Genomic DNA, 21,561 nt, shown 5'->3' on the forward strand with positions numbered 1-21,561 from the left:
TTTCATTACACAAATGAATGAAACACTGAAATCCATAAGTAGTAAATTAAGCGATATAGCTAATTAAAAAACCACTGAAGTCCAATTCACTTTAGTGCATAAACAACGGGTGTCATTTTTACGACGTTTATGCTCTAAGAAAAATGTTAATAAACCATTATAATAATTCCATAAACACGGAAGTCCAACAAACGTTAGGTAGGTACATTTATTATCTGTACTATAATTTTCGTTTTTCTTTGTACAAATCCACACGCGGAGTCGGATTTCGACAAAATTTGAACAGTAGACGGAGGCCGACGAGCCGGAGTGCGTGGTTCTGGTCTCGAATTTCAGATTTAACCCGTTGCACCCGAGGGACATTTTTACGGTTTTTGCGGTAAAAAAGTCGCCGCGTACAAGGCCTTGAAACGCGGAAGTTAATGCTGCAACCCCCATTTTTTATTGAAAATTTCGCTAGAATGTGTACATTTAAAAAATATTGGCGTTTATTTCAGCTTGATCGGAGGTCAAATGGCAAAGTTAGATGAAAATGACGTGTTACACGTAGATCGGAATGCTTCACTCGCGGACAATTATTAATAATTGTATGTATTGGCATCAGAGCCGGAGTGCGTGGTCGGGGTCCCAAATTTCAGTTTTAACCCGTTGCACCCCGGGGACGCATCAGAGCCGGAGTGAGTGGTCGGGGTCTCGAATTTCAGTGTTAACCCGTTGCACCCCAGGGACAGTTGAAATTGAATTTGTACTACTTTTTAAGATATTTAAATGCAATAAATGTAAAAAAAATAAAAATCTAAAATATTATATTTTTTTACTTTTTTAAAATAAATCCTTTCCACTCTACATAACTCCCGGCAGCGCCAGGTGATACAGCTAGTTATACATAAATAAGTATTAGAAAAATGTTTGATTTATTCTTCAAAGAATACAACCACATGAATGAACCCAAAATTGTGACTCTATCGCCATATAGCTATTCAAATTGATTTTCAATTAAATTAAATAAAAATTTAATTCGCGTTTCATTTGCCAAGCAATGATACCTGTGACGCCTGCAATAGCCCTAAGATGAGTCTTAAAGATGTTAATATTTCTTTTGAAGAAAAAGAAATTCAAATACACCTTTTGGAAGATCACATACAGGAAGCAACTGCAATTAAATAAGATTCTTGCTCTCTTGCACAAGAACTCTTGCACAAGAAAAATTTACCAGTATGAAAGTAATAATGGTTGACTTGGAAAAGTGTTTACCTACTCCATATAGTTTCCATCCGAGAAATTGTGGACTCTGAATTTTACAATTTACGATGATGCAAGTGGTGAAATACAACACTGATGTGGATTAAATAAAAAGTGGAAGGGGTGGCAATAAGATCGGCTGCTGCTTGATGAAATGGGCATCTAGCAATGTTTTAGCAAATATTGAAGAGCTGACGATTTGGTATGATAATTAATTGCTCTGGCCAAAATAGGAATATCATGATTGTTTTTCATATACCCGATTTCTGAAAACCATTCCTACGCTGAAAATCATAAATAACAAATTCCTATTACGAGGATTACACATGGAGATCGACACTGACTTATAACATGGAGTTAAAATGATATAAACAACTATTGCTCTTTGTATGCATCATCTTCAGCTCCTTCTGTGGCTCGAAAAAAGAATTTTGATGGCACACCTTTTTTTTTTTATTATCTATATCTTTAGATAGCACTGGTTATCTACGTCTCCGATGAAGATTTACAAACTGAGAACCTCCGTAGAAAAATAAGATCGCAAAATATTTTGTTTCACATTGGCATTCCACATGTTCAAAACGTCCGATTAGCACGGCCAAATTACAAAGATCTGCAAACTTTCCTTTTCATCCACGTTTCTACACCAGTTATGCAGGCGTATACCGTGGCGTAACGAACGTTATGCGCTCTTAAAAATTTGTGCCGAAAGTGTCCCAGGAGCAACTTCCCAAGACCTTGGTTGGCGTGCACTAGAGTGTGTGTGATCCCTTATTTGATATAATGTATTGCGGTCAATTCTCGATGAGAAAAGACCTTCTCACTCGCCGTAAAATGCCGCAAACATTTTAAAAGCTGAAAAATTTACCCTCGTAGATACCAAGTTGCAATGACCGACCGGTCCAACTAAGGGTTGACCTGACTTGAATAGCTCTTCCCTTTCAACCGACGTACGGGGACACTTCCAGAGGATGTGATCGGCATCCTGCAATTCGGCACTTAAGCAAGTCAGAAATTCTATTAGGCCAAGCTGACAGATCTTGGAGGCAAAACCACCGTGTCCGGTTAAGATCTGAAAACTATGAAACAATGGATATCTCGGGAATTTCAAGAATTTTATGGTAGAATTCCACATAATTCCTCATCAGCTGATGTCCCGGAGAATGACCAGGAATAATTCTCATTGCGTTGATTTTTTTCTAGAGCAGTAATAAATTTCAAATAATATTGTGCTTATGTAAATTTAAAAAAAAATATAACTCCTTTTCATATGTAGACTTACTGAAATATATTGTGTATTTATAATAAAATAATTATTAATAATGATGCACATGAAATAAAAATAATTTATACCTATATGGACTTCCGTGTATTACCTATAGGTGAAGTATTGCTTAGTGGTACTTCTACATTATGTGTTAGAACATAAAACACGGAAGTCCATTAATTTGTTAATTCTAAATGATTTGGTCTTTCTATCCATACTATGGTCAAAAATAAATTAAATTATGAATGATACCGTTTACAGACCCTAATTATTATATTTATTAAAAAAGTTATAGAGTTTCAAACATTTAATCTACACTAAAATCGCTCACCTGAACAAAAGTCTAAACGCGACTTCCGTGGTTTATCCTCTAACGTATTGAAATGTGTTCAACCACAGAACAACACCACTGAAAATTCTTGTTAATGCAAGAGATAACTTTATGGGATTACAGTCGGACAATTTATAAAGGATGTAGAGAGGGTTAATGTATCCTACTAGATTGATTGAGATTCGAGTGGAGGACGATTTTGCAGTGGGCCACGGTCTAACTAGAGCAGTGCTTCTCAAACTTTTTCATACCACGGTCCCCTAAATCAGCGAAAATAAATCCAAGGCTCCCCCCCCAAAAATTTTAGTTTTTAGTGACCAACCGTACTTTATTTAACATTAATTATTATTATTAGAACATTTTTATTAAAAATAATAGAACATTTCATTTAAGTACTTGCCTGTAGGAAAGCAAAAATTAAATAAAAATAATTACAAGATAAAAAGAACTTTTTATATACCACGTTTTTAAATTTTCTGTTGAATCATATAAAATTGACTTGACTAGCTTAAACGATCAAAAAAATTTTTACTTGATAGAAATAATACTGAAATGTCATTTTGACATTTCATATTGATTTCCATAGTAACGCACGTATATATTAATAATTTAGTTGCTAGGACCCCAGACCGCTAGCAACCAATAATAGTGGATTGGATTACAGATTTCTTCCGAAATAACTTTTCATACAAAACAGAAAATTCAATTCTACTTAAAGATGGCTAAAAGTATCAAAAAAAAATGCATTGGCATCGTGTTCTGATATATTCTAACAGTTTCAAATGTCTAGCTAGTCGGGAAGTTAGTTAAAAATCGATTGCAAGATTTGTACCGGATAAACAACCACCGGACAAATAAGAATACGAGCTAATAAAAACGTTGTAATAACTTCAATTTTATTACAGCTACAGCCTAAAAAAACAATTTAATGAGAGAAGGTGATTGCATAATTTTACATAATAAATCAATATCCGGGTACAATGTTTGACATGCTAATTCGCAAGGTTTGCTCCAAAGTCTTCGTTGAAAGACACAACCTGAGTTTATTTTTTATTACCAGTAATGATGAAAATGCTGTTTCGCATAGGTAGGTATGTTGTTGCAAAAGGAATTATGATTAACAATGCTGCTTTCGCGATTGACGGATATTCTTGCTGTCACCTTGTCCAAAATTCTGCAAGACTTTTTTCATAAATTTGATTTCAAGAAAATTATCTGATCAAATATCAACCAATTCTTCTTAAGATGCCCACGTAATATGATCATATTTTATTTAGCAAATGATATTCTTATGCAATTGTACTTTTGGTATTCATTTAAGTTTGAGAAATATATGAATACGTGTATTAATTAAGACGCTAAGTACCAAAAACATAAAAACTGACATTTTTATAGAAAAATGTTCTACATACCAACGCCAATAACTTCAACTATAGTCTAAGTGCCTCAAGCAAGTCAAAAAAATACAGCAAAATAATTACACCTGTAGACGTTGTAAGTCCGTTGGCGTGTTTTATTTATAATGGTGTAAGTAGCACTGCAGTGGTCAACGGCATTCAATATAAAATAGCTGACGATGGTGTGTTGACACTTGCGAGTTCTTAATACCTAAAATTATAGAAGCTGCCGTGATTGCTTCACACTGTAAAACTACATTTTTCAAAAGGTCTGCTTCATGAAATTTTACTGCAATGACTCGGTATTTTGTAACTACAGGCAATACTACTTTTTGGTACTCAGAGCCTTATTTAATACACAAATTCATATGTTGAAAAATCGCTGTGATTCGACAATGTGATCAAGTATAACACGTTTAATTGAAATTGAGAGTGATATTTTTTATTGGTGGTAAGACACTCTCATTCAAGCATGAAAACATATCAGTGCATCCTTGATTAATACCTCTTGACCTCTTGCTTCATGTTTGATATTCAGAATTAAAATATTGATATCTTTTCCCTGAAGAGAAAGATTCAATTAATTTACTAATCCGCTAAATATGAAGCAAAACACATCCATTTTTCATCACTAAAGTGGGAAGAAAGGGGCAAAATTCATTGCTAAGTTCTACGAGTAGTAAGTATTGTGATCGTCTAAAAATTCGACCTCGAGATTTCAACTGATTTGTATCAGGTATCGTCCAGTGATCACGTTATGATTTTTGTTTTTCAAATACTGAAATATTTCGCGGCTCCCTGGCAGAAACTCCACGGCCCCCTGGGGGGTCACGCCCCCCAGTTTGAGAAGTACTGAACTAGAACACCATTATTTAACTCATTGACCGCTGACAGCACAGCTGCTGTACCCTCATTAGGGGGGCCAATAGATATAATTAGCATGTTATTTAAATGTGGTAATTAAATAGTAATTAAATAGTAATTAAACGCTCTGAGGCGAAACGGTTAAGTAGTTCATATTTTACATTCTAATTGATTTAAGTTTTGTACTATTCCCCATTTAAGTCGTTTTTTTGCGACCTGGGTTTCACCTTTTGATATTTTCAGGCACTTTGCTCACTCACCAATCATAAATGCACACCAATAATAAATACAGTTAATTCTTGTTTATATAAAATTATCATTTTACTTAGTAGGTAATACGATTTTTACATTCTCTTATTGCACTAATGTTATATCAACCAGAATCAACTGTAGTAGTTACCAGTGTGCATTTAACTTTGGTGAGTTCTCATAGTGCCTGAAGATCCCGAAATGGAATAGTACAAAACTTAAATCAACTAGAATTTAAATTCTAATTCTATCAAGTGAATACGTGTATTAATTAAGGCGCTAAGTACCAAAAAAATAAAAACTGACATTTTTATAGAAAAATATTCTACATACCAACGCCAATAACTTCAAATATAGTCTAAGTGCCTCAAGCAAGTCAAAAAAATACAGCAAAATAATTAAACATGTCGACATTGTAAGTCCGTTGGCGTGTTTTATTTATAATGGTGTAAGTAGCACTGCAGTGGTCAACGGCATTCAATATAAAATAGCTGACGATGGTGTGTTGACACTTGCGAGTTCTTAATACCTAAAATTATAGAAGCTGCCGTGATTGCTTCACACTGTAAAACTACATTTTTCAAAAGGTCTACTTCATGAAATTTTACTGCAATGACTCGGTATTTTGTATCTACAGGCAATACTACTTTTTGGTACTTAGAGCCTCTTCGGTTGATAGTATTAATTTTCTAATAAGCATTTGTGTGACCATTTTCATTTAACAAGTTATGTATTATTAATTTATTGATTTACAATAGAGTTCCATGAGTACAATAGAACACATGTATAATTTATAAATACTAAATCGATGGCTCCATTGAATATGTACTTATCTGACAAAATATACTTTTTAGCATTCATTAAAATAATGTTTAAATAGTTTGAAACCCTCATTTTCCAAATAATTTGAGAATTGGTTTAAACACTGTGAAAAGTGACATTAATGGTTAGAAACAACGTATTTACTATTCAATGGAGTCATTGAAATGGAAAATTCCCTCATACATACATTTATTTTTTGCGACTGAGGATTAATTGTGATGAGGAAGGTCTCTTCCAATTTGTCCTTCTCTACTTTCAACACTGAGCGACCTTCCACTTTGAGTGAAGTGCTTCCGACCAACGTGATTTCTTCGAATCCGGTATATTCGAAATTGTGAGCCTAAAAAATTGGAAATTTAATTTAGGGTGCTATCCTGTTCCAAGTTTCTGCACCTCTCACTGTTTTACATGTGTATGTGATTAAGGAGTGTACACATTTGGTACAATTTTAATTATAATTAAAAAGAGGTAAAAATAGATGTAATAACAATATAATTACATATTAATATTATGATATAAGTGAAAATGAGTTAAATAATATGTAAGTTTTGAAAAATAGAAGATATGAATCGTTTAAATTACCTTTCCATCGACCTTAAAGTTTACGACGTGTTTGGAATCATCCCCGTTGATGGCCGGCTTTATGCTACCTTCAATCAAAATGATTTTTTCTTTTGTATCGAAAATATCAATCTCCGAAACCAAATTTCCATCCAATTCGCCGTTTATTTGGGACTTTATTGTCATTTTAGATTCCTACTCATAAAAAAATAAAATTGAATTACATAATATGCATTATAATAATTACCTACTCTATAATTCTTTTTTCATCTCGATGAAAGCTATTAAAATGCTGTTAAATAATAATTGAGGAGCTTAGAATTAAAAGGATCCAAGTACATACATAAATAACCGAGTTCAGTAAATCAACTTAAAACATAAATTTTCGACCATAATAATACTATATTCCACAGAATTCTTGAACTCCATTATTATTATTACAAAAAATAATATTGGTGTTTATTGAATTTTATTTGCATTTTCAATTTCAGTTAAAAGGGTACATGTCAGGCCAAAGCAATGGCTGCGTTGTTATAAAAAAAATAACATTATTATATACACAGGAGTGCATGGATTATAAATCAATGTTAGGGAATAAAAATGATAAACTATTCATATAGATAAGCTACATTTTTTAATTCTTTTTCAGGCGTGAATCGGTTGTGTACTGATGTGAAAAATGCTTAATTATATGTCATTTGAACTGCTTTAATCCCCAGTTATTCAAGGAGTATTTTTGTTGTTCAACTACTTTAAGACACATCCAAAATGCAACAGTACTATTTCAGAATGTGACAAATGTTATTTATGTTTTTTGTTGTTTTTTCTTTTTACTATACAAATCAATGTAAACTTTCAAACATTCATCTATTATAGTTTTAAAATAAAGCTTGAAAGGGTTTACAACTTATCCTGAAAATGGCAGGTGCAAATACGGAGAAAAAATCGAGTTTCCTTTAATCATAATTAAATATTGAAAAAAATATTAATCAAAATGTACCTTAGCTCCCGGATAAACGAAGAATACATCTCCTTCAACGGTATAAGGGTTTGAATCATTCAGCTTCATATCAAATGCTGTTCTAAAGTGGACTTTGGATTTTGGATCATTCTTATTCAAGTACATGATAGATTCAACCAGATAGGCCTCATCGGTTTCAGACGAGTAGTACATGGACGTCGTCTCGAAGGTCATCACTCGGGATGGAATGGTAACAGCGAGAGATGTCTTGTACTCTATGGAGGACAAATCGAATATTTCATACACAGATGCACTGAATATGTACTGCACTAACTTAAAATTCAGTATTGCATTGAACTGTGTCGTTTTAAACATCTAAACTGGTTAACTTCTGAACGCACATTAAATTCAATGAAAAAAATATACAAGTGAATGTAACTTCATCAAAGGTCATGTAACATTTATTATAGGGTTTAAAAATTCATCTCTTCCTTAATAATAAATAAGGTACCTATGTGAAAAGCGCAATGATCCTAGGATAGTTCAAGGCTTTAGTTACAGATTCCATAAATGATTTTTTTAATACCATTATCTTCATTTGTGTCAATTTGTAAAGTTGAGATTGTTTTTAGGATCAGTTTATGAATTTCCACTTTCAAGATTCTTAATTTTACATAATAAAAACTAACATACAAAATAATAAAATTCTTCATATTGCAATACACACTGATGGATTTCAAGAATTATTACAGACAACAATTTTATTTTATTAATCTTTGTTTGGTCTCATAAAATTAATACTACCTGTCATTATAGAAGGTTGGTTGGTTTTTTCTAATGATACTGAGGTTGCTAATTCATAAAGGCGTATGAGACATTTTGGTGAAAAATAAATACTAATGGGGTTGAATTCATTAGAAATTCACAAAAGTCCGTCACCAAGAGTTATTCGTTGATAAAGTTACAACTATTTTTTGGTAGGATAGTAAAGTTATTAGTATATGAAAAATATAGTATGATGAACCACGAAACCATTATTATGTCCTTTTGGCTTAACAAACTTGATACTTACTTTCATCAACTTGTGCGCTGTAAGTCTTAATCTTGTATCTGTTGTCGCTTCTTTCAATTTCCATGTCAAAGAGATGATTGGGAAGTTTTTCAGCGTCTGTATGGATCTCTGACATCAGACTGAATCGATCAGGGAATCCGAGTTTTTTAAGATCCCATTTCATCTCTAAGGTTTCATCGTATTTTGTGTTGAAATCGCTTCCTGGAAGGAAAAGGCAATAAATGTTAATTACACAGAACACCGAGGGCACCACTTTTAGATCGAATTATATTATCTGGATTTTTTTTTGATCATCAGCTTTGAATAATTATAAGAAAAATGTGCAATTTAAAATGTTGATATTAAAAACATTTATTCTGGAAGTAAAATAATTTTTTTTTATTTTTTCAATTATTTGGATTTATCGTAATATGGACTGTCTTCATCTCCAATTAGTCCAGATAATCGAGGTTCTACTGTAGTATGAATACACATTTTAATAGTCTATTTCGTTTGAATCAATATCTTGAGTGACACCGTGGACTATATGGTTGAAATGATCATCATCATTGTTGGGTGAGCCCTGACTAATGTTAAGAACTCGCAGATCCTTTTTAACTCCATCCAGTCACGTACCAGCACTCCGTCTTCCCTCGGTCTTGAAGACGGTCAGTCTCATCAGACAAGCTGTGTTATGTTTGAGGATGTCGAGTCTAGCCTATTGGAGATGTCGAATCTTGATCAATTTGACAACATCTGGTTCACCATGTAGGTTATACAGATGACGAATATAGTGACGCTGCCATGGATATAGTGATAAAACTGGTAACCGAACAAAACAGAACATGACAAAACAGAATATGACAAAGCAGAACAGTGACAAAACAGAACAGCCAGGGGAAAAATAAAACATTCATTTTTGTGGAATCTATTCATTAATTAAATACTAATAAAAACTTAAGTTTATAAACAATATATATTATAAATATTTTTCAATTTTTAAATTTTGAAGTGAAATCATCAACTGTTTATTCTGTATACATACATATAAGTAACACATTTTTTTTACAAAACCGTTATTTTGAAAATAATGCAGTTTTTTTATAGGTACAAAAAGTATATACAATTTTATAATGTAATCACTGCATGTTGGCCATTCGGAGTAAAAACCTCAATTTATCTGTTTGATTTTGATTTTGATAATCATGCACAACTATTGCCACTCGATTACTAAGGGTCTCATACTTTTTCTTAATAACTTCAAGGTGACCTATATGAGCATTAGCTAATAATAATCGCTGGCTAAAAAATGCATTATTTTTAAAATAATAGTTTTGTAAAAAAAAATGTATATTATACCTAATAAACAGTTGATGATTTCACTTCAAAATTTAAAAATTGAAAAATATATATATATATTTTGTTTATAAACTTAGTTTTATTAGTATTTAATTAATAAATAGATTCCACAAAAGTGAATGTTTTATTTTTCACCTGGCTGTTATGTTTTGTCACTGTTCTATTTGGTCACCGTTCTGTTTTGTCATGTTCTGTTTTGTCACTGCTCTGTTTTGTCATGTTCTGTTTTGTCATGGAAGCGATAAAACTTATATTATGTTAAATCGGCATTGATGCAATGGATCTATAGAAAATCCCTTATTTATGGTTATGATGCATTTATGTGCAAATAGAAGTCTGGAAGTCTGACGAAGAAGTTGGAAAGAAAGTTAGTTAATTTCCTTCTCCCTCTTCTCTACTGTCAATATTATGATTAAAACATAATATTATCGTAGTATTGATTACATAACATCGTTTTGATAATAATCAATCTAGAATTTTATTTTAGTAGAAAATTGCTTGCCTTCTTCAACGACTGAGTTCAGATAGATATGAGAGCAGTCATCGGCCGACTCGCAATATTCCGACGCTAGCTTGTACTCCCATTCCGAATCCTTGTGTACGAATGAGAGGGATTTGTCTCCAATGGCGGCATCGAACAAAATCTGATTGACAATAAACAATAATTGCAATGATTATAATTAATTGACAAGATTCAATGTAATTTGTATGCAGTGAATTAATAAATTAACAGCGACCAAGAAATAAGTTTCTACTGATTTAAAAATAACGTACATTTATAAAACTTGATACATTTTGAGAAACTGATTGCTATTTTTTAAATTTTGTATTTTAGTGAATATATAATAACATATATAATATATTATGAACAATTTGGAGCATCAAAACCAAAGAATTTGAACTAAGATTCTTTTCAACATATTTGATCAAAACCCTCCGCCAGTTAAATGTTTTAACATTTTTCCCCGCAAAGTTTTAGCTGATATCGGTCGTATGATCACCAAATTTGCTTGTCATTTTTATACCCATTTACAAGATGTGTTATTGTTATGTAGTAATACTTTTTATTCTAAAAAATACATACCTTAAATGGGATATTTCTAGGGTGGCGTATTCCTTCACTAACATATTTGAGATGAACTTCTTTACTGACTCCCCTCACATCGAATTTCCCATCTGAAGTTACAGTGACTTCTTTATCTGTCGTTGAAAAATGATACTGTATTCTGAAAATCAAAAATTAAATTTATACCTTCTCGTATTGTGTAATAGTTTTATTCTCAATTTCAAATGACAACGCTTAGAATACCATACATTTATAAAGTTAATATATTATTTTAATTTCTAGGATAAAAAAAGATAGAACATAATAACGACATCATATAAAATATTCCCACAAAGTCTACAGATTGTTCAGACTAGGCTCCCAAAGATATTCTAAATTCTTAATTTTTTACCGTAACATAGCATAGAAATAGTTATTAACTTGAAGTACCTGCCAATTTAAATAAAAAAAATATTTTTTTAACCTTAACATTTTTAACAAAAGAAACATATTGTTTTGTTTTGTCAACTGAATTGAACTTGAATTGAGCAAACGGGTGGCAACCGGTCTTCGTGGAAAATCTTTTGAAATAAAAACAGAAGAGAAAGAATCACTCACTTTCCAGTGATGAAAGGTTTCCCTTTCTCTTTGGCTTCAAACTGAATTGCCTTGGCGACATCGGATTTCTGTGGAAGACCGCTGGCCGTGAAGTCGACATCGTTCAAATCCAGGTTGGCGCAGTTGACGTGCCCCTTCACCTTGAATGTCTCTTCGGATTTGAAGTCGCCGCTGAGTATCAGATCAAAGTTGAAGTCTCCCAACTTTTCAAAGGTGACATGGCTTTGGTACTTTCGATCAGGTAATTTCATAACCTTGAGGTAAATCCTGGAGTAAAACAAATTTAAATAAGCCGTAGAATCGTGACACGAATTTTACTTATATGACTAATCATTTAATTATCTGGACTAAACTGAAAAGCATTAAGCAAAAGTGGGTAATTTTACCTTTTAGGCTCAGAGTAAGGGTAAGAATATTTCAAGTTGAGGAGAGATGCGCCGTCTCTGTCGTAGTCGAAATTCACCGCAGTGAAATATTTCTTGCCATCAACTTCAACATCCACTGAGGTACTGAATTTGTTTTCTGTTTCAAACTGTAAATAAGAGAAGTCAAATCAGCGATTGCAGGGCAATACAGTAATATCAGATTCTTAAATCTTCATCACGAAAACAACATTCAGCAGCAGTTGTAAATTTGTACTATAGACCAGTATAAGGCAAGTGGACTACTTTTACATTCACTCATATGGCAGCAATGTGTAGATGACAAAATTACACCCAAGATTAATGATTATGCAGCAGTCTCATCAACAAGTTTTGTATCACAAACATTTCCACACACCGATTTTAAACTAAAGTATTCATTATAATGTATCTACGGTAGTGTTAACTGTTTTTCAATGGCAAATTTTTTAATTGAAGCCATAATCTAACACGATCATTCAAGCTTTCGAATTAAAATTTTCTTACTGTGTATATATAGTTAGATTTAATTGTCCTCATTCCTTTATTGTATGGTAAAGTTAAGGTGCTTTCGTATTCTCCGTGAGTTGCTTTCGGATAGTCACTTGTTCCAGTCAAAGTATATTTCAATACTTTACCATGTGAACGCAAGACCACATCGAGTACCATATCCCTCTTATCTCCTGAAAAAATAAAATGAGTCTCTCAGAGAAAAATGTTATCAATAAACTGTCAGTAGACTGCATTTCATATTAAATAAAATCCAGTTTTCAATTATATCTCGAATCGCTCTATCCCAAGTGTCATTAAGGTGTAAAAGATACAAGGATATATGAAAATATTTGAAGAATAGACAACAATTATTAAGAGTCTAAAAACTGTGTCACTATACTCGATATCCATTATTTTATCTTTGACTTTTAGTGGGCATCACCGATAGAAAATATTATTTATAGTAATGATGATGGTTTCGCTTCAATATTCAGATCTGATATCTCCCTATTGTGAAGTATAATTTCAAACTCATCGGTTACTCGGTTAATATTGGAATCAAATCGCAGTCTCCTCCGAGTTGCCATCTAGTATGTCTGTTGTACAGTTGATTAGGTATATTAAAATGCGTACCTGAATCATTGACGGTGTGTTTTTCGTTCACTTGGATGGCGAACTGCTGACGATAGGGTATTTGAAAAGTGAAATTGCCCGAGTAGATTCCATCGTTGCTTCCCGCATAGTTGAGATCGTACATATAGGTGTCAGAATTCACATAAAACTTGGTATTAGCTGCAATGCTAGAGGACTGCACCTGAATTAAATACAGTCAGTTGAAATCGGAGCATGTGTATAAATTATTTAATAAATATGTAAATATAATAAGGAACATAATGTGGGCTGTGTGATATTTTCACTTCAGGTATGCATGAAATTATATATCATTTCACAATTTTATTTTTTATATTACAAAGCCAAATGTTCAAGTTCTAGTCCCATTCGGTGACAATATTTTTCAAAAAAGGCGGCGCCTCCAAGAATCCCTGTCGCTCGCCAGTCTTCTTGCTTCGTTCCAGATCAAACCAGTATCCTGTAGCTCCGCCGTATACACTCTATAGATAGTATTTAGAGGCCTTCCAGGACGCTGGAATTTGGTCGGCTTGAAGAACAGGCTAGCCAGGTTGAGGTTCTCTTCTGGCAGCACGTGGCCAAGCCGGGTCCAACGTCGCCGAGGAGATAAGAGTCATTATCTGGTCCATTATTATATGAAAAGGGGAGATTTTTTAACACGAGATTGAATAGAGGATCAAACTTGAAATCAAGATCGGGTTAGTTCGAAAAGGGCTTAAAGGGTGACATGGTTTTAGAGAATTGGAAATTCACAGCGATAAGCTTTCAGCTGATATACATTCAGCAAACACTTTTATAGACATGTTAAAGGTGTTTTTGGAGAAAGAAGAACACGATGAAAAGTTTACCTAAAATGCTCATGAAACAGATTTATATTGGAAAAAACCAACCATCAAATCTTTAGCATCAACCGCACCGGGGTACAAATTGCGTTATGATTTTTTTCGATTATCCGGATTTCTCATTATCCGGACTACCTTCATCCCCAATCAGTCCGAATAATCGAGGTTTTACTGTATCACAATTGAAACGCATAGGTTTTTTGATCGTTAATGAAAATCCGCTTTATATTAAATTTTAGCTTACACGTTTCAATGCCTTTTGCTACCAGAGAGAATTCATATTAATATGATGCTCCCCATATTGAGTTTTTTGGTTTTAGTGGTATTTTTTATAGGTCGTATAGAACCGGTTGATTGCGGAATGAGGAAAGAGATAGATTTGAAATTCTATAATCATCAGGAGTTCGACAACCCGGAGTGTGTCCTGCCTTCGTCCCAGAATTCTCTCCGTCTGCCTCTGCCGCTTTCGAGTTCAGTATCTGGAGTATATCGCATTAGTCTGTAGCTTCATCTAACCCATCGAATTTTTGTCTGCGTTTTTAATCTGTGACTTACCTCTGCATAATCGCTGGATTCATTGTAAGATGCCTTTGACAATAGTACAATGGTGCGGAATTTTTCACTCGGAAGTCGGATTACCAAGTCGATATCGTTTGAATACCTGAAAAATAGTAAATATTTTAAATGTGTTTGATTCAGAGCAAAGACTCAATGGTCTGGGCGAATGGCTAACATACATTTCTCGTAGAAAGTATATCATTATAATCTCCACTTTAGGAGTGAAAATAGTATTCAGATATAACTCACAACTTTTCTTTGTATATGTCCATTGCGTATCTGCCGTTCGCATCGATAACGGTGTCAGAGCCATAATTTCCCTTTAATTTGTAGTTGATGTCGAATTTTTCATCATCATCAGCGTAATCGTAATATTCAACCCACGCGTGGTAGTTCCACTCTGTACTCACCAGAGCTCCTGACAGACCAGTCTACAAATTGAAGAAACAAGATCACTTCAATATATTAAATTTTATTGATCCCCTAGTAGTTAGAATGAGTCTCGACGTCTTTCAGCTAGTTTTACACAAGCACACAGATATTAAATGAATGGATCATCTGTTATTTAACTTTGTAATTAATCCGCTCAATTATGTTGTACTTAAATAAATTGATATCCACCATGTTTTGTTAACATGTATTTTTCATATAATTTTATGGCTTTTATATTTAATATTATGAAAAACAGTTATTTGTTACAAAGTATTGCCTCTGGATAATTCTTTCAGGTGATAATATAAGAAAATATGTTAAGGTGATGTCTTTACCTACTATAAAAATACGAAACTTGCAATTTGAGACATTTTTTTGATAATTTACAATTTCAACTGTATTAATTCTTATTTAGGTATGGTCCCAATATTGAAGCTCGATTTGATATAAATAAAAAGGATATATAGTTATTACATTTATATTTTTATATGTAGGTAAAGACATCGCCTTAATTGAAGAGTTTGAAAAAAGTGATACATATTCTTCAGGGTGCAGTGAAAATTTTATCATTTGAATAAATACGGTGCTGTTGCGTAAAAATGGTTAGGTTAGGTAGTACTGTTCTATAGTGATAAATCAATGATTCTATGAGTTTTTATCACTTGTAAAGATCATCTCGGTCTAATGTTTTCCTAAGCTGACTTTTTACAATGCACGTACCATGACTTCTACTTCGGATCTGAGAGATTCACTTTGCTTTGTGCGGTTGAAAGTAAAGATGACATCGTGACCGTTTTCTTCTACGAATATAGTTTTTAATATCACTGTTCCGGTGTAAGATGAACTGTCGTAATCTTTCAATTTGCCCATCATTGTGAGCTTCCTCGGTTTTCCAGTCTTGCCGTCGGTTTTCTGCAGCAGCAGGTCATAGTCTTCATTCACCACCTGAAGTAGACAACTTATTAGTAAAATGGGCTGAGTTGTCAATGATTTGATTTTAGAATAAAAAACCGATAATGTACATAGATTAGTAGGATATGTTGTTAAAAAAGAAGATGTCTAAGTTCACTAAATCTGTTTGCCAGACACTAGATACTGTTGCAGTACCTGTTTTAGGACCTTTCTTTAGTAAAAAAAACACACATAATATGCTTAGAAGCATAGAAGAGTTGTCAAATTGGATTGAATTAATTGGGGACAGATGCCGTTTTGAATATTAATTTTTATACATTGTAACTTTTTTATCTTCATCTTTTTAATTATTTCATTCATGTTAAAATTTATTGCAATCACTATCAAAATATTATTACAAATGTATATTTAAAATATTATTCAGGCAAAATCGAAGATATTGTTTTGATATAATATTCTCTACAGTTGATTGAATAATTATCATGGGTCAGGTACCAATATTGGCTACACGTGCCATGCCCAATCGATACAGATATTTTTGACCTGTCTGAAAGCCTTAAATATGTTTTGTATATGACATCGTCCCTGAGAAAGTGGGAAAAGATTTCATGGGAAAATTGACCAAGACTATAACTCACGTCAAAGTCGTAAAGTTTGTGCTCATTGTAAAGAGTTTTGTAAGCGTGTCCTGACGGATCCACAAAGTCAACGTCCAATGACATCTTGTTGTCAGAGAGTCTTCCCGTTTTTTCATATTTCACTTTCAATTTGGCTTCCTTCTTGTCCCAGAATAATGAATTACTGCAAACAGATAATATAATTAATATTGAAAATTCATCATGATTGAATAATTGACTTTTCAATGATAATATTAGTCAGAATTAATGCTAAACATCACTTAAAGCTCAATTTGCACCACGGCATCATAATTTGAGGACCGATATAAACAATAAGGACTAAATAGAATAGGTCCAAATATATAAAATATTGTAAATCTAATTTGGTAGTCAAAGGCTGGATGGCCCTAACTGGATACATTGACGCCAGTAGATGTCCCCATAGCAAAAGTTCAGAAATGCCAAACTCCCAGAATGTTCCATCTACTGACCTCTGAGCAATGCAACATCAGCTGTAGCTAACAGCAGGGGACTAAGGGCAAGTGACCGGCGCCATAACACTGGCCTCCTGGCTAAGGGAAGGAAAACCCCAACAGAAAAACCTAGTTGAACCGACCTCAAGGCTCAGGACTTATGAGCGCTGGGCTAACCACCATACCTTGTTAAAAACAACCGATTAATAAAACACTACCAAAGCAGCCTCGGACAACAACCGGCTCTGTAAACCGACGAACCATAATTAAATTCCTACATGAGAATAGCGAATGCTGTGTTAGAATTGACACTGTTAACTGAAATAGTTATTATCTATTTATAAAAACTAATTTGTGGAACTTTATATAATAATTAATTGCTGTTAAATTGAATTCTACCTAGTAAATGTTATCTTATTTAACAATGGATTAAGTTACATTCAATGAAAATATTAAATAAGAAGGAGAAAGATAAAGAAACGGAGGGGTTAATAATTTTCATTTTGGTCATTTCACCTGGTTGTAAAGCCGACATCTTCAGTCACCGTATTAACTGACACAATCTTGTAAAACTGAGTCTTGTCTCTCTTGTAATCGGTGTAAGCGATGAATTGCACGTTGTATTGGTCGTCGTTCATTGTGCCATTGAGTTCTAGCTGTACCACCTCGTCCACCTATTGAAAATGTTTTATAAAATGAGAAACATGCAGCTTTTGAGGTTTATTTTGATCTTGGGATGGAATAAGTCAAAAATTCAATGTTCCCAGCAAGTATACATTGGATTTCGAAGGGACCTGACCTGGTACCAAACAATGATAGGGGAAAAAGATTTAAAAGTGGTGATTCATTTTATGTTTTTGGAATTTTTGACTACCCCAAACTATGTAACTATGAGTATGATCTAGTTTCATGTTCCTACTAGGTCGGTAGACAAAAAATTGCGACCCTTTTCACAGTTGGTTTTTTTCAAGCCGTTTATTCTTCAATACCAAGAATTCGTTCTCTTTCGAATAGTTCATCTATTGACACGTTCAATACTTCCGTGCAGTTACTCATTATTTCTTTTTTCTGGTGTCTACCTACTCGTTTTTATAAATATGTCACTTTAATATTATTATATTTTTCTTTTTTTATTATTTAAAATTTAAGGATAAATTGTATTTGTTAACGGCCCACATGCTCGTCATAGGTCAAAATTGAGTTTTTATTGTATTTTCAAACCATGATCCTGGACACTCCTTAAACGTTGTAGATAATCTATTTATATTATTTTGAAGCCTTATTATCCTTTATATTTATTTTAAACATTTGATGACTGCATAAAGTATTTTTGTTACATAAAATAGTATTCTTTTAAACCTCTCGCTCTAATGTTTTAGAATATAGTCATATTTCGGTACATGAATGTGCAGTGGTGTTAAGATTTTTTACATTTATTAATTTTTAATCGCATTTATAAAAAAACCATTAGTATAATTTATGATTATTAAATATAAAATTAAATAAAATAATTATTTTATTTAATTATAGTTTGTCAATTTACGGCCGTATATTGTAGCTTAACCACTGGGGAATGCCAAAAGAAATGGCGTATTTCAAAAAAACACTACCTCTTAGGTCAATAATTATTATAAAGCAATCATTATTCGTAAGATGCTTATCACACTTGAATGGTCAAAGACATAGCTTATAATGAGTATCTTTAGAATTATCTTCAAATGTGTTAATCTTGCCGATTTTTTGAATGATAAAATGCCTAATTCATGTCAAATTTGGGATCACAGAGATTATCAATATAATTTTTTATCGTGAATATTTTGCTAAAATTATCTCGTCATAAATTATACTAATGGTTTTATAAATGCGATTAAAAATTAATAAATGTAAAAAATCTTAACACCACTGCACATGGATGTACTGAAATATGACTATATTCTAAAACATTAGAGCGAGAGGTTTAAAAGAACACTATTTTATGTAATAAAAATACTTTATGCAGTCATCAAATGTTTAAAATAAATATAAAAGATAATAAGGCTTCAAAATTATATAAATAGATTATCTACAACGTTTAAGGAATGTCCAGGGTTGTGCTTTGAAAATGCAATAAAAGCTCCATTTTCACCTTCGCTGAGCATGTCCCCCCTTAAGTAAATTGTACCTGATATTTTTTGTACTGAACTGTACATTTTATTATAATTATTACTCTGTGTACCTTCTCTGTTTTACTGTTGTAGTCTATATATATATATATGTTTTTATAAGTGCATGCGCCATTTATAAATAAAGAAAAATATGCTTCAAACAAGATCACAGTACAAATGTTGGGAGTTAATTGTAGTGGAAAAGTGAGCACACAGACAGCGTAAGTAGTAGTTCGTGGAATGTGAACAGGTAGGTATTGTTTTGTATCCTGTATGTATATTAAATACCCACATTGGCCTATTGTGTGGAGCGGCTGCCATTGTACAATTAATACGAAGCAATGGTTCGTGGTCAAAACCGCAGCTGGTCAGAAGAATGGATGTTGTTTTTTTTTCATTGTGTAGGTATATGACCCAGCCCATGGAATCAGTGGCTTGGGCGAATGACCTTCACACCGTGGAGACTCATATGGTCTGCTTAGGAGCAAAAGTGGTAGTTAGCTTTTTAGGAAAATTCTTTTTCCCTCACTATGAACCATTGTATGAAACCTGACTCAGCTCTATTATTAAATATTTGGTTTATGCAGGGATTGTAAACATTTTGAATCACATACATTGCATTTACCACTTCTATATCCTAATTATTGGTGGTGAAGATAGTTTACTGTAAATTAACAGATAAAATTAACAAAGTCTAGTTATTATTAATGGTAACTAGTAAGGTATAATTAATTGTGCAATAGTTTGTAAAAACTACAAAAACTATTTGTGATATTCAACTAGGCTGATCTGACTAATAGTCACTTGTTAATAATAAATAATGTCCATCATGAATTCTTTTAAATTATTTAACCGTCTTTTCAAAAACTCTTTTTATTGTCCCCAGTGTCGTTAGATTTCCATTAGTGTGTCATTATCATATCTAAAGATCACTAACTTCATAACGTCAGAATATCCAAAACTTGTATCAACAAATCTGTCATTTGACTGAAATTTGGTAAAAAAAGGAATCGAGACTTCCATAAGATAAAATAAAAACATAAAAATAAAATTAAGGTTCTACTGTGAGTAGTGCTGCAAAGAAAACGGCTACATATAGTCGGAGAATACCCTCTCTTTAGAATTATTACTCTGAGCCCTATTCGATAGAGCTCTTTAATAATTATTAAATATCTTTTTTACCCCGTGTATGTCAATGTTCAGCATGGAATCGCCTGCAGTTCCATCAAATTGGAAATTGCACTTCAAAGATATGAGCTCGATCACATAAAAGCTCACGTTTCCTTTTGGATCCTCTGAATCAAAGTCATAGTCAACGTTGAAGTAGGTTTTGTCTGTGGTTGAGATTTTTGTGTGACCTTTAAGCCTGTCACTGTTATCTATAAAATTTGATTCGAATCTGAAATCGGATAATACATAATTAGTACAAACAAAATTATTTAATACCAGTAGCTAACTACTTGGCATAATATTAAATGGTTCAGGTGCAAAAAAACTATAAGTAAGTACAAATTATATACCACTAATTGTTTTTTTTTAATATTTTTATAATTTTAAAATTTGTAGATACTGTCACCTAGACCAGCGGTCCCCAACCGGTGGTCCATGAGAGAATTTTGGTGGTCCGTAGAGTAATTTGAATATATTTGCAATTTTCGTATTTATTAAAAAGTTTCAGTATATTCTTATAATATTTTTTTGCAATTTTAGCCTTATTACGTCGTCAGTTCATATTCAATGTGTTGAAGAAGAAATAAATTGAATAAAGTTTGCTGTTCGGGATAAAATAAAATGCAAATATCGACACATTGATATTATCATTGGAAACGGCCGATGTCGACACACCACTAAAGTAGAAATGCTTGATTTTTTCATGTTTTCTAAGAATATTCCATTATAGCTTCATATTTCTTCACCATAGTTTTGGAATATTGTTATATTGTGAGTGGACATTGATCCTTTTTTTTTTACATGCTGTCCAAAATAACCTGACTAATTCTTCAGTCTGCCAATACTGTTTGTGCCGTTAACAGCCAAATTGTTCAGCGAATAAAGATTCTAGTTTGATTGTTTTGTTTGCTTGCTGCAAAAAAATTATCTCCAGAACTGCACGGAATACTCTCTGATGTAATTAAAATTACAATAGAAATTTGCCACAAAGCGCTCAATTCTCGAATCTTGGAAGCACTTTGTGAAGGAATGGGCCTTCAGCATACTCATCTTCTTCTTCACACCGAGGTGAGATGGCTGTCGAGGGGCAAAGTACTAACCAGCTTGTTTGACCTACGCCAAG

General features: G+C 32.9%; 1 protein-coding gene across 3 annotated transcripts in view; it reads right to left on the minus strand.

The window, feature by feature from the left end:
• LOC147067394 (apolipophorins-like) overlaps positions 1–21,561 on the minus strand; it is an 83,401-nt gene that overhangs the window by 22,274 nt on the left and 39,566 nt on the right. For all 3 annotated transcript variants that reach the window (XM_085954392.1, XM_085954391.1, XM_085954390.1), the window contains exons 25-40: positions 20,451–20,667; positions 17,641–17,798; positions 16,673–16,835; positions 15,843–16,067; positions 14,940–15,121; positions 14,688–14,793; positions 13,294–13,474; positions 12,676–12,851; positions 12,154–12,299; positions 11,768–12,034; positions 11,189–11,330; positions 10,607–10,748; positions 8,767–8,967; positions 7,734–7,969; positions 6,755–6,928; positions 6,360–6,512 (exon numbers count right to left, since the gene is read on the minus strand). In XM_085954392.1, coding sequence (XP_085810518.1) covers positions 6,360–6,512; positions 6,755–6,928; positions 7,734–7,969; positions 8,767–8,967; positions 10,607–10,748; positions 11,189–11,330; positions 11,768–12,034; positions 12,154–12,299; positions 12,676–12,851; positions 13,294–13,474; positions 14,688–14,793; positions 14,940–15,121; positions 15,843–16,067; positions 16,673–16,835; positions 17,641–17,798; positions 20,451–20,667 — 2,869 coding nt within the window. The remainder of the gene's footprint in view (positions 1–6,359; positions 6,513–6,754; positions 6,929–7,733; positions 7,970–8,766; positions 8,968–10,606; positions 10,749–11,188; positions 11,331–11,767; positions 12,035–12,153; positions 12,300–12,675; positions 12,852–13,293; positions 13,475–14,687; positions 14,794–14,939; positions 15,122–15,842; positions 16,068–16,672; positions 16,836–17,640; positions 17,799–20,450; positions 20,668–21,561) is intronic.

This window comes from Rhyacophila brunnea, unplaced genomic scaffold (genome assembly GCF_057557595.1).
Source record: "Rhyacophila brunnea isolate RB1 unplaced genomic scaffold, BYU_Rbru_1.0 scaffold_4, whole genome shotgun sequence".
Classification (NCBI taxonomy): Eukaryota; Metazoa; Arthropoda; class Insecta; order Trichoptera; family Rhyacophilidae; genus Rhyacophila; species Rhyacophila brunnea.